Genomic DNA, 14,435 nt, shown 5'->3' on the forward strand with positions numbered 1-14,435 from the left:
TGCAATGTACTCCCTCCGTTCCTAAATACTTGTCTTTCTAGGCATTTTAACAGGTGACTACATACGGAGCAAAATGAGTGAATCTACACTCTAAAATATGTCTACATACATCCGTATGTAGTAGTCATTTAAAATGTCTAGAAAGACAAATATTTAGGAACGGAGGGAGTAGTTTGCCTTGACTGTTCACTTCCCTGACTTAACCAACTGCTGAAATAAAAGGCATTTCATTTCCAAGTAGTGTATTGAAGTTCAGAGACATTTCATTTCGTCGCTCCTGCTGTTGCTTCAGTGATAACATATCATTGCACATGAGTGCGTGACAGCCTAAACCCTCTAGTGTAGGCTGATGGTGGTGTTCAAATAGGCTGTCGCTTCCCTCATCACCTGTCTGTTTTCTCTCTCCATCGCCCCTCTCAACTTTCTGTCATCGTGCATACGTTTGGTATTGGTGTGGTATGTTGGGCGCGATATTATTGTTGTGTCCATCCCAGCCACATCTTTCTGCCAGCTTCGTAAACTAACAGGAAGCTATCCAAAGTTTTAGGCGTGTTCACTCACCAAGTCACCAGTTGCATCTCCCTCGTGGACGCACCGATCTGATCCTTTCCAGAAAGTTGCATGTGATGCAACCGCAGAGCGAGTGGTGTGGTGTGGTGTACCGTGTCCGTGTGGTTTCGGGCGCATTTGCGTCACGGTTGGTGCGGCGTCAATTCGTTCCCAAACCTATCGACCATCCCTGGCGCGCTGTTCAGCTCTGCGTCTTGGAAATTTATGTCGACACGACCGTGAATCCCCCTTGTGTTTTTTAGTCTGTCTGTCTCTCTTTGTCCTGCAGTGCGACCAAAGGTGGCGATGCAATGCTTCTCCCGGGCCGTTTGCCCCGTCGTGTCATGTCAATGATGTTGCAATGATCGACGTACGTACCATGCACTACACTGCGCCTGAACCTCTCCACGCCCGGCATTGTTGTTGCCAAATGCCAATAATTGGTTGCGAACAACCGACCGATCCTTGGTACCACCACCCGGCCAACTGCAGGCGGCTCCATCGCGACAACGCCCTACCATTAGAAGCTAGAGGTGGCCAAAGGCCACAGATCGCCAATGTATCTCGCACGCATTTTTGAGCACACGGAAAAGAGTATCTTCTATCTCTCACGCATTTTGAACCCACGGAAAAGACTCAGAAACCTGGGTGCCGCCGTGCCGGAGAGCAGCAAAGAGCAGAGGTAGAGCAGCAGCGTCAGTGCCGTGCCGTGCCGATCCCTCGTCGTCATGGACGGCGCGGTGTCCATGGCACCAAGCACGCAACCGTCCACCACTGGAACCAACCAGCAGGGCATGGGATGGGGGTGTCTCGTCACCATTCACCAACCAGTCGGCTACATGCTGCGCGCAGCGCTAGGTTCGACAGCGACGCGCCTCCCCATTTTAGCTCCACGTCTCGGTGGCGTGCCCCTCGCCCAGACCCGTCGCTGCACAAGAAATGTATACCAACACTTGAACAAAACACGGCTGGTGAGGGAGCAGGCAGGTAGGCTCTTCTTGGAAGCTCTTCAAGAAATATCTCGGGGCCAAGTACACAGCCATTATCATCCAAGTGCATTGCCATTATTTGTTATTTTGGCTCTACCAGTATTATTACCCCTTCTATCTTTATTCACTACCATCTCTGGAAACCTCTCTGAATCTGCTCTTTCAGAAGTCCAGAGAGCCTTTCTTCTTCTTCTTCTTCTTCTTCTTCTTGACCTTTTGCGCAGCTTTGGTCCTGGCTATGCGCTTTTTCAAAGGCCTACAGGGCTAGGAGGGCGCATGCATGCATGCACTGTGAAAGATAATAAGCGTTCCTACTCCCTCGAGGGGAGCCGCGGTTCTGTTTATATTGATTGATGCGGCCGAAGCCAAGCTTGGAGTACAAGGAATATTACAAGGAGTTTGAGTAGGAGAAGGAAAGGAGTTTGAGATGCTACGGAAACATATTCTCTAACACCCTCCCTTAATCTTAACTACCCTAGATTAAGATTACTCTTGAACTCCTCAAATGGTCTTGATGGCAATGCCTTTGTAAAACCGTCTGCTACTTGATCCTTGGAGGGAATAAACCGTATCTCGAGTTTCTTGGCTGCAACCCTTTCTCGCACAAAGTGAAAATCAATTTCGATGTGCTTTGTCCTTGCATGAAACACAGGATTTGCGGACAAATATGTTGCTCCCAAGTTATCACACCATAAACATGAGATACGATTCTTCTTGATTCCCAATTCCTCAAGAAGTGATTCAACCCAAATGATTTCTGCAGTTGCATTTGCCAAGGACTTATATTCAGCTTCTGTGCTTGACCGTGACACGGTGGCTTGCTTTCTGGCACTCCAAGAAATAAGGTTAGAGCCAAAAAATACTGCAAAGCCTCCAGTTGATCTTCTGTCATCACTGCATCCTGCCCAGTCAGCATCAGAGAATGCACTCACAAGAGAGGAATTAGACCGTTTGAAATGAAGTCCTATTCCCATAGTATGCTTTACATATCTTACAATTCTCTTGACAGCTGACCAATGTGCAGAAGTAGGTGCATGCAGATATTGACAAACCTTGTTGACAGCAAATGAGATATCTGGACGTGTGAGAGTTAAATATTGTAATGCTCCCACAGTACTCCTATACCTTGTACTTTCCTCCTCCTGAAGTGGCACACCTTCATATGCTGAAAGTTTTTCTGAGGAAGACAAAGGTGTAGGAACTGGCTTGCAATTCTTCATCCCCATGCGAGACAGAAGCTCAGTGATATATTTCTCCTGATTTAACACAATTCCATCTTGAGTTTTCTTGACCTCAATACCTAGGAAGAAATGCAAATCACCTAGGTCTTTCAAGGCAAACTCTGAGCTCAAATCATGCAGAAGTGCATTAGTAGCATTTTGTGAAGAACTTGCAACGATGATATCATCAACATATATAAGCACAAAAATGACTACTCCAACCTTGTTATAAATAAACAATGATGTATCAGCTTTGGAGGCAATGAAACCAAGATATTTCAACTGTAAACTCAATCTGGAGTACCATGCTCTGGGTGCTTGTTTTAAACCATAGAGTGCCTTGTCAAGCTTGCAAACATAATGTGGTGACTTCTTGTCCTCATAACCAGGTGGTTGTCTCATAAACACTTCCTCTTCTAGAATGCCATGCAAAAACGCATTCTGTACATCTAGCTGTCGTAGACTCCAACCCTTGGATACAACAATGGCTAGCACAAGTCTGATAGTTGCAGCTTTAACAACAGGACTGAAAGTGTCCTCATAATCAATACCATAACATTGTTTAAAACCCTTTGCAACGAGACGTGCTTTGTACCTGTCAATGGAGCCATCTGCCTTCTTTTTAATTCTGTAAACCCATTTGCAATCGATGATATTTTTACCTTTCTGATTTGGTACAAGATGCCATGTCTTGTTCCTCATAAGTGCAGAATATTCCTCATCCATTGCCTTCTTCCACTTAGGATCATCAAGTGCACTATTCAATGTTGTTGGTTCTCCTGAAATACACAACATTCCATATGGTATAGTCCCATCTTTTCTTATTTTAGGATTTCGTATACCTTTCTGTAATCGAGTCATAACTCGTGAAGAAACTGCTGGCTGGACCACAGGAGCACTCGCCGCAGAAGATCCCGAGGAAGCTGCATGTGATGACACAGGCGAATCTGGCGCCACCTGCGCAGAGGATCCTGTAGCCGTTGGTGTGGCCGCTTGTGTGTCCACCACACGGGTGCCAGCCGCCCGAGCCGGCACAGCGGATCGACCGCCCGACCGCGGTTGCAGGCGCGCGCTGGGCGAGGGAGATTCGGCCCCATGGCTGGTCCCGCCTGCTGCTGAGGTGGCGGCGTGGGAGTGGCGCGCGCTGGGCGAGGCGGATTCAGCCCTGCAGCCGACCCCGCAGCTGGTCCCGCCTGCTGCTGAATCAGCGCTGCGGTTGGTGGGAGCGCGATCCGAGGCTGATTTGGCCGCGGGATCCGAGGTCTGCGCACGAACAGGAGTTGCGGGCGCCGCCGGATCAGCTTCGTCATCTGTGCCAGGTTCGTCTCCTTCCTCAGCATGAAATATAAGATGATCTTGAGCTTGATTTTCGAAATTTTGATCATTTTGAGCGCCATTTTCACCAGGGACCTGTACATGCAACAGAGAAGAACCAATACCAGCAGGAATATCATCACTTTGGTTAGTACAACTGTCGCCCCCATGATCAAAAGACCGAAGGTGTGGAGGAAGAAGAAGGATTTCCTTGCGGAGAAGTGCACCAGCATTGGGATGAAGGGAAGCAAAAGGGAACACTGACTCACCAAAACTACATCTCTGGATATGTAGACCCTACCAGTAGGAACATCTAGACATTTAACTCCTTTGTGAATGGGACTATAGCCTAAGAAGACACACTTTTTGGAGCGAAAAGCGAGTTTGCGTGTGTTATAGGGTCTGAGGTTGGGCCAACATGCACAACCGAAAACACGAAGAGATGTGTAGTTGGGTGTGACACCAAGGAGTCGTGTAATAGGTGTTTCAAATTTGATGACTTTGCTAGGAAGCAAATTGATAAGATATGTAGCGGTTAAGAATGCTTCATCCCAGAATTTGAGTGGCATGGATGCATTTGCTAGCAATGCTAGCCCCATATCAACTATGTGACGGTGCTTTCTTTCAGCAGATCCGTTTTGTTGATGAGCATGAGGGCAAGAGACATGATGTGAAATACCAAGTTTTTGGAAGAAAGAGTTCAATTTTTCATACTCACCACCCCAGTCACTTTGCATAGCAATGATCTTGGAGTTCAGTTTGCGTTCAACAAGGTTTTGAAAATTGATGAAGACTTGGAATACATCAGACCGTTTCTTTAACAAGTAAATCCAAGTAAATTTACTATAGTCATCAATAAAGTTTACATAGTAAGAAAATCTCCCAACTGAAGTAGGTGCTGGTCCCCATACATCTGAAAATATAAGTTGTAGAGGAGCAGTAGACACACTAGTAGAGATGGGATAGGGTAATTGATGACTTTTTGCTTGTTGACACGGATCACAAACTGACTCAACACTATTCTCATAAGAGAGTTTATTTTTGCTAAGAACATATTTAACTATGACTGAAGATGGATGACCTAATCGACTATGCCACCTTGATGATGATGGCTTGGTGACAATATTTGCTTGTTTATTGGACCATGAAGATGATGATGATGATATGAGTGGATAGAGGCCTCCCACGCACCGTCCTCTAAGAATGATTCTCCTTGTGCTCAAATCCTTAACCAAGAAAAAGTGAGGATAGAATTCTATAAGAACATTATTATCAAGGGTGAATCGATGAACAGAAACAAGATTTTTGGAAGTTTGAGGAACATGCAAGACATCTTTAAGGTGCAAATTTTTCATGGGGTTTTGAACAATTGAACTACCAATGTGGGTGATATTCATACCAGAACCGCTTGCCGTGCGAATTTGGTCGCCTTCGTTGTACTTCTCCCGTACTGTCAGCTTGTCAAGTTCACCTGTGATGTGATTTGTTGCTGCACTGTCTGCGTACCAATTAGTGTCCACGCCATAGGAGACAGCATGTGCCTCCTTCTCTTCTTGATCATTCTCTTCATAGCGCCACCAGCAGACACGTGCACCTCCTGGATGATGTCTATAGCATATCTGGCACTCAGGATAGTCATGCTGCTGCTCGCGTACCTGCTGTTGCTGTTGCTGTCGAGGGCGTCCTCTGAATCCGCCGCCTCTATTTACAGGAGAAGGCTGGCGGTCACCGCGGTCACCGCGGCCGCGCCCTCTTCCTCCTCGCCCACGGGATCTACCACGGGACTGGCCGCGGCCTCTGTAGACGGCGTTGGCAGATGAATGAAACCCGCCTGAAGACGAGTCTCCCAGCATCTCCATCCTCTGATCAAAGGCGGAGATTTGAGCGAAGAGGTCATCGGCGGTGATTGTGTTCTTGACAGCGCCGATCGCCGCCACCACGGAGTCGTAATCGCGGTCGAGTCCTGCGAGTATGTAGTCCACCATCTCCGGATCAGAGACGGGACGACCAGCGGCAGCTAGTTCATCCCCAAGGCTTTTCATCTTCGCCATATACGCCGAGCTCGACATTGTGCCCTTCTTGGTATTGGTGATCGCGATCCTTAGATTGGTGATCCGGGACTGTGATTGCGAGGCGAAGAGATTGTTCACCGTCGTCCAGAGCTCATAGGTGGAGTCCTTCCCGACGACTTGCGCAAGGATTTCTGGAGACATGGAGTTGAGAAGATATGACAGGACCTGCTGGTCTTTGGCGATCCAGGGTCCGTACAGAGGGTTCGGCTCGAGGGCCGTCGTCTTGCCCGCCTTTGTGATCTCCACAGTCTTGGGTGGAGCGGCGTCAGAGTTGTCCAGGAGCCCGGTTACCTGCGCACCTCGCAGGGCTGGGAGCACCTGGGTCTTCCAGAGGATGAAGTTTCCTCTTGCTAGCTTCTCAGATGGCGGCGATCCGAGGTTGAGGCCGACGCCGGACGAAGAAGCCATGGAGACGATGATATGTGGTTCTAGGGTTTTGATTTGTGGCTAGATGTAGGAGAAGAGGTGGCTCTGATTACCATGAAAGATAATAAGCGTTCCTACTCCCTCGAGGGGAGCCGCGGTTCTGTTTATATTGATTGATGCGGCCGAAGCCAAGCTTGGAGTACAAGGAATATTACAAGGAGTTTGAGTAGGAGAAGGAAAGGAGTTTGAGATGCCACGGAAACATATTCTCTAACACACTGATGCACACATGGCTGTCAAGACAGGCAGGTCATAGACAGAGGCATAGCCACCCTAGGCCACTGTGGCTTCCAACTTCCAAGAACCCTCTCACCACCACCCTTCGACATTGATTTCCCTCCTACGCAGCTATAGCTCCCGTCCTATCCCTTTCCTCGCGCCATTGATTTCATGTCTTCTTCCTTGTCCTGGTCACATCAACATCAACGCAGCCACTGTCGCGCGAGAGAAAAAGGTCTCACATGGTCCTTTTGCAAGCCTCTCTCCTCACCCGTCGAGTGCTGTCTGTCACTGCGCAAGGGGCATCACACGCAGCAGCTGCACTGCGTGTGTATAAATGACCGCCTTGCTTCCTCCCATTCATATCTCACATCTTTGGTCAGTGACACTGAGAGAACCATCTTTGGTCGCGAGTCTTCTTGGTACTTGAAAGCTTCTTCTTCCTCTTGCTGTTGCTGCTGTTGTGAGGGTTTGCGATGGGAGTGGGGGGCACCTTGGAGTACCTGTCCGGGCTGCTGGGGGGCGGTGGAGGCCATGGCCATGGCCACGGCCACGGCAACAGGAGGAGGAGGAAGCAGATGCAGACGGTGGAGCTCAAGGTCAGCATGGACTGCGAGGGGTGCGAGCGCAAGGTCAAGAACGCCCTCTCCTCCATGAAAGGTTCCGCCTCTCTCTCTCTCTGCTCCTCTGCTCATCTTCTTAGATCTTCTTAGAAAGAAAGAACAGACAAGGCGTGCACACGCTTCATAGTGCCTCTTGTTGCAGCACATTTTTGATCTATCCACTCAGTTCAGTACTCACATTAGGAAATACAGTAGGAAGCATGCATAAATATGAACTGTATAAACCACAAAGAACTCTTCTTCTATCTATAAATGCTTTGGTCTGCTGTTCTACACGCGCCTTGATGCGAAAGAGGTTCCGACAAAGCAGGTATGATATGATTAGCGCCTTACTGGAATTGTAGTTGTCACGTCCTCACAAGAATGCTGTTTGCCCAAGAATGTACAGTAGGTTTCAATTTGGTAAAACCCCTCACTGAACAAAATGGAGGCCAATAGATTTGATTTTCCGAATGGAGGTTTCAGTTTGCTAAACACAATCTAGCACCGTGGCCTCGCTGATCATACGTAGCACGCGCATGCAAGATACGAAATATCTTTTCAAACATCTTTACTGCCTTTACGAATGTATCTTGCCTCACTTGAACAGGACATCATTTCTTATGAGCACATTTATGAAAGAAAACTGATTAAGTTCAATTAGTCATGAGCTGCGTTTTCATCTCCTTGAAAGGTTCTATTTCTATCTCTGCTCTGCTCCTCTGCTCGAGTGCACAGCTAGTTTAAAACAGAATCATGACGAATCTTGCTGCAGCACATTGGACTGTATTCATTGTTCACATCCAGCAGCATGTTCCTTGAAGCACAAATGCTCTATAACACAGTTTTGTCCGTCCCCTATATCTTTTGCAGAGACCATCTGTTCACCAGATATGAGTAGGAGATTTTTTTTTGGCGCGTATGAGTAGGAGTTCTCTGACAAACATTTTTATGTGTGTGTGTGACACAAACCAAAGTGGCTATGAACACAAGAATATATTCAAGGCGTACTACATCTGCCTGTAGGACAACGAAATCAGTTTTCCACATGGAGGGTTTAGTTTTCTGAACATAAAACCCACACACATCAATGATGTTTCTACATGCAGAAGCTGCATCAGATGGACCCCGATAATTTTGCATCTTTACTTTCTGAAACATTTACAACATCTGATTCTGAACCATAAGCTAATAGGTATATAATCAATAACGTCGACTTCACACTAGTGGATTAGCACTTGGATTAACCATGAGGTTTGTAATTTCAGGGGTCCGATCAGTGAACATCAACAGGAAGCAGCAGAAGGTGACGGTGGCGGGGTACGTGGAGGCCAGCAAGGTGCTGAGGAAGGCGCAGTCCACGGGGAAGAAGGCCGAGATCTGGCCCTACGTGCCCTACAGCCAGGTCAGCCAGCCCTACGTCGCCGGCACCTACGACAAGCGGGCCCCCGCCGGCTACGTCAGGAGCCAGGAGCCCGGCTACGGCAACGTGTCCGGCCAGGTCAGCAGGCAGGACGACCAGCTCACCGACATGTTCAACGACGACAACGCCAACTCCTGCGCCGTCATGTGATGCGACGAGAGAGTAAAAAAAAAACTTGTGCTGATGTTCTGCATGCGGCTAGTGATCCCTGTAAGGAAGTGTTGGACAATGTTTGCGAGTTCATCTCAAGTAGTAGCACTGAAGTAGTATGAATGTTACTAGTAGTTTGGAGTGCTGATTATGATCAGTGTTGACAATCCAACCCTCGGACTGTCACGGGCATGAGTCGAGAAACCCTGGATAGTTCGGGTAACTTGGTCTCGTGCAGAAGGACATCTCAATGGCCTGATCCCCTCTCTTCGCGCCTCGGTTTATTAGAGCATCTCTAACCGATCTCCTGAAAAATAGAGGAGCGAAACTTAGGCCTTGTTTGGTTGCGAGGGATCATGGATCCCCGTCGTTTCCCTGGATGAGTAAACCATGAGTTTATTTCGGCCCGGTTTTTTTCGCAGGCCCATTTGATGACAGCCGGGAGTGGCACTTCCGTCACCGACGCGCTCCAATTCCCTGGGTTGAAAACCATCGCCTCCTCCCATCGGAGAAACTTCCCCTGTCTCTATCACGACGCTGGCCGCTGCCTCTGCTTCTACACCGCATCCTTTGCATCTGGATTATTCTCGTTGGACGGAAGGCCTTTTCACCTCTTCCTTTGCGTGAAATGACGACGGGGAACATTCACATCCATGGTTTTCTTATCCGTGGATTACGGTGCGCCAGGAAAATCTCTCCCGTGGTTTTTGTCCCCTGGCTATTGTCTCTTGACGACCAAACGAGGCCTTAGTGGAGTATATTTTACTTCAATAAGTTTTGGCCGGACCTAGCCGGAGTAAAACTTGTATTAGGTTCAAACATTTCGTCGAACACTTGTTATGCGCCTCTGTGGCTAGCGGCGTCGATGGTGACCACGTTGGCTACGCTGGAGGGCACGCCATCAAGTTTTTAGAATTTCGACCAAAAAAGACCACACAGTCACCCTCCGGCAACGATGGTGACTACATGCTAGACAGCACCCCATCGATCTCGATCAAAATAGACCACATAGTGACCACCCTGCAGGCGCCTCTCATCACCTCGAACCCTTCCACGACCATGTCCTCCATGAACCACTTGGGCAACATGGCGCGGCCAGTGCTGAATCTGCTCTCCATGAACCACTTGGGCAACATGGCGCGGCCAGCGCTGAACCTGCTCTCCTGGAGGCCATAGAAGCCCGCCAAGGCCATGACCCTGGCTATTGTCTCTTGACGACCAAACGAGGCCTTAGTGGGGTATTTTTTTACTTCAATAAGTTTTGGCCGGACCTAGCCGGAGTAAAACTTGTATTAGGTTCAAACATTTCGTCGAACACTTGTTATGCGCCTCTGTGGCTAGCGGCGTCAATGGTGACCATGTTGGCTACGCTGCAGAGCACGCCATCAAGTTTTTAGAATTTTGACCAAAAAAGACCACACAGTCACCCTCCGGCAACGATGGTGACCACATGCTGGACAACACCCCATCGATCTCGACCAAAATAGACCACACAGTGACCACCCTGCGGGCGCCTCTCATCACCTCGAACCCTTCCACGACCATGTCCTCCATGAACCACTTGGGCAACATGGCGCGGCCAGTGCTGAATCTGCTCTCCATGAACCACTTGGGCAACATGGCGCGGCCAGCGCTGAACCTGCTCTCCTGGAGGCCATAGAAGCCCGCCAAGGCCATGACCCTGGCTATTGTCTCTTGACGACCAAACGAGGCCTTAGTGGGGTATTTTTTTACTTCAATAAGTTTTGGCCGGACCTAGCCGGAGTAAAACTTGTATTAGGTTCAAACATTTCGTCGAACACTGGTTATGCGCCTCTGTGGCTAGCGGCGTCAATGGTGACCATGTTGGCTACGCTGCAGAGCACGCCATCAAGTTTTTAGAATTTTGACCAAAAAAGACCACACAGTCACCCTCCGGCAACGATGGTGACCACATGCTGTACAACACCCCATCGATCTCGACCAAAATAGACCACACAGTGACCACCCTGCGGGCGCCTCTCATCACCTCAAACCCTTCCACGATCATGTCCTCCATGAACCACTTGGGCAACATGGCGCGGCCAGTGCTGAACCTGCTCTCCATGAACCACTTGGGCAACATGGCGCGGCCAGCGCTGAACCTGCTCTCCTGGAGGCCATAGAAGCCCGCCAAGGCCATGATCCTCAACGCCAGGTCGGAGCCGGCCGGCGCCTAGTAGTCGCTATTAAAAAAAGAATTTGAACAAAAAGCCCAGTGCTAATGTCTAGCACATGCCAACCCAGGGGATGCAATTGCGCTTTTTTTTACGACCGTGCCCTCATAGGGGATCTTTTCACTGCATTTGTTTTGGTCCGTGCGCACTTATCGGTGCTGGTCACGGCTGGGCTCGGAGACCATCTTTTCGTCTGTGTGCACTTTTTGGTGCTGGGTCACAGGTTGGGCTCTGTGGCCTCTTTTATTTGTGCTCTTTGGCATCTTTTGCAGCTGACAGCCGTGCATCATCCCCATGTTGGCGATGCAGTTCGTAGAATTCGACCTAATAAACTGGTCAAATCCTGATTAAACTCCCGGTATGGTACTAATCCGCGCAGCGATTTGCTCGGTGAATTTCACGTCCCGCGTGGGCCACCCTGGAAAACTCGGTTGAGGCCCAACTGGGCCCGTTCCCCTTCGATTCGTGCCGTCGCCGCAAAGTCTCTCCCTCGTCTGCTCTATGTCATCTCTCCAGATCCAGATCGAGGCGCCACCAAATGATCCACAAGTCCGGCCGGCGCAGTCCACGGGCAAGAAGGCCGAGATATGGCCTTACGCGCCCTACAGCTCAGCCAGCTCGGGGTGGCGGCCGCGCGGAGCCGGGTGATGCCGACGAGGAGCTTGTCGGCAAGGGTGCCGACGGGGGAGAAGATCGAGGAGAGGGATCGGATGGGGAAGCGGAACGGGTTGGAGAGCATGTGGAACAGCGTACAGCGACCCGCCCTCGCCGGCGCCGATGTATACGAGCGTGCCGGGGAAGAACGGCTGGAGGCGCAGCGCCTGGAAGTCGAGGAGGCGCTGGCACTCCGGGTACGCCGTGAGGAAGATCTGGAAGCCCCGGTCGAGCAGGTACCCGTCGACCTCTTCGGTGGCTACGCGGCCGCCGAGGCGGTCCGAGGCCTCCAGCAGCGTGAACGGCATGAAGAGGGAGGCCAGGTGGGTGGCCGCCGCGAGGCCCGCGAGCCCGCCGCCGACGATGACGGCCTGCTTGTCGGCCTGGTTCACGTTCACCGATGTCGCCGCGGCGGAGACGGCGAACCGGAGGGTGGCATGGCGGCGGGGGGTGGGATGCGCGGGGACGAGGAGGTGGGCGGCGTGGACACGCATGGGGGTTGCGGGTGCGGCGAGTGGCGGGAAGAGACCGGGCAGAAACGGGGAATCGTGACGGGGTACGGTTTGGGAGGTGTAGGCGGTTGTCCATGGAGTTGTGCTGATGTTCTGCATGCGGCTAGTGATCCCTGGAAGGAAGTGTTGGACAATGTTTGGGAGTTCGGCCCAGTTCTTTTGGGCAATTCTTCCATAATCTTGAAAATTCACCCTTCACCCAGCTTCTCCCAGAATTTTGTATCCATATTTTTTGTACAATCCTAGTTGTTCGAATCCTAACTAGTTAGGATTGTAAAAAAAATATGGGTTCAAGATTCTGGGAGAAGCTGGGTGGAGGGTTGATTCTCAAGATTATGGGAGAATCAGCCAAAAGAACTGGGCCTTCATCTCAAGTAGTAGTGCTGAAGTATGAATGTTACTACTTTTTTTAAAGGGGCGTTTTATTACTTAAACATTAAGTATTACACCGGCATTTTGCATAACTAAGCTGCACACAGACAAATAAGGTCTTGTCTCAAAAACAAAAAACAAAAAATACGAAATACAAGAGACACGTAGAGTCCGTATAACGCCTAAAGCGGAGGGAGTCAATCCTAAGATCGTGCTACCACCCATGTTGGGTAAAAGTGTCTCTCACCGTAGTCTCGAATCGTATACACACCTCCATAAACAGGTTTCGATTCTCCACGCGTTGTAGGGAGGGCCATAAACGAAGAGTCCCAATACATCTGTAGATAAGCTGCATCAGAGAAGTACTTTTACCATTAAAAACCTTATCATTTCTGCATAGCCAAAAAGCGATCAAATAACGGCAAACGCTCCCACCTTGAAAAGAGTTCTAAGCCTGTGATCAATCCCATATAAACAGTTGCCAAATACATTAGCAACACTACAAGGAAGATACAAGCCCGAAGCTTTTTGGATGACTGGCCGTATAGAATGAGCCAATTTGCATTGGAAGGATAAATGTTTTATTGTCTCATCATGGTGACAAAAAACACATTGTGGACTTCCATGTCAATTTCTCTTAATAAGGTTATCTTTAGTAAGAATGACTCCACGACGAAGATACCAAGCAAAGAATTTATTTTTAAGAGGTACCTTCATCTTTCAAATCTTCTTGTTATTATCAACTCGCACATCAGACTGGATTAACGCTCTATACATGGACTCCACTGAGAATTGTCCATTTCCATGGAGGTTCCACCGGAATACATCAGACCCATGTGTCAATTGCACCGTGGATAACTGCTGGAGCAGGATGTTCCAAGATTGGAGTCTGGGTCCAAACAAATCTCTTCTGAACGTCACATTTGGTGGAAATGATTCCATTACCGCGGTGATAGTATCGTCCTTGTGACGCACAATGTTGTATAGAGCCGGATATTATTCCCGAAGTGTGGCTTTTCCTAGCCACTTGTCCTCCTAGAATCTAATTTCCGAGCCATCATTAATCGAGAAGGATCCATAGTAGAAGAAATATTTCTTCATAGCCACTAGACCCGCCAAAAAGCGGGAATCCTCAGGCTTCCACTATAATTTAGGTAGCGCCTTGGAACCCACATATTTTCTCCTTAAGAGGGTTTGCCATACACCATCTTCCGTCAGTAATTTAAACAACCATTTGCCTAGGAGGGCCCTATTCTTAACCTCAAGGTAATGAATGCCCAACCCGCCTTGGTCTTTGGGACAGCAAACCACACTCCATTTAGCCAGTCGATATTTCTTTCTCTCGCTATCTCCTTGCCAAAAGAATCTTGATCAGAAATAATGCAATCTATGTAAAACTCCTTTCGGCAACATGAAGGAGAAACTCATATATAGCACCATATTACTTAGTACTAAATTTATAAGGACCAATCTTCCAATCAAAGACAACAGTTTACCTTTCCAACTACTAAGTCTTTTTTGCAGTCTCTCCTCGGTGTGTTTCCATTCAGCATTTGTGAGTATCCGATAATGTATCGGTATCCCCAAATATGTGATTGGAAACTGGCCTAGCCCGCATCCGAATAGTTCAGCATACAGGCGGGCCTCGTCTTGAGCGTCGTCAAAGCATTCACTTTTATGAAAATTGATCTTAAGGCCCCGAGAGTTGCTCAAAAGCTGATAAAATCAGTTTCATATT

General features: G+C 48.9%; 1 protein-coding gene across 1 annotated transcript; it reads left to right on the plus strand.

The window, feature by feature from the left end:
- The first annotated feature begins 6,872 nt into the window (after positions 1-6,872).
- LOC119362912 (heavy metal-associated isoprenylated plant protein 23-like) lies at positions 6,873-9,136 on the plus strand. The gene is made up of 2 exons (XM_037628186.1): positions 6,873-7,449; positions 8,660-9,136. The coding sequence occupies exons 1-2, from the start codon at positions 7,266-7,268 to the stop codon at positions 8,962-8,964; spliced, it is 489 nt and encodes a 162-aa protein (XP_037484083.1). The 5' UTR covers positions 6,873-7,265; the 3' UTR covers positions 8,965-9,136.
- The last annotated feature ends 5,299 nt before the right edge of the window (positions 9,137-14,435 follow it).

Source organism: Triticum dicoccoides, chromosome 2B (genome assembly GCF_002162155.2).
Source record: "Triticum dicoccoides isolate Atlit2015 ecotype Zavitan chromosome 2B, WEW_v2.0, whole genome shotgun sequence".
NCBI classification, from domain to species: Eukaryota; Viridiplantae; Streptophyta; class Magnoliopsida; order Poales; family Poaceae; genus Triticum; species Triticum dicoccoides.

Excerpts from the sequence above, each read along its gene's own strand:
- LOC119362912 (XM_037628186.1), top strand. The coding sequence starts at position 7,266 with ATGGGAGTGGGGGGCACCTTGGAGTACCTGTCCGGGCTGCTGGGGGGC. Across the intron at positions 7,450-8,659 it reads CGCCCTCTCCTCCATGAAAG|GGGTCCGATCAGTGAACATC; the intron begins GTTCCGCCTCTC and ends TTGTAATTTCAG.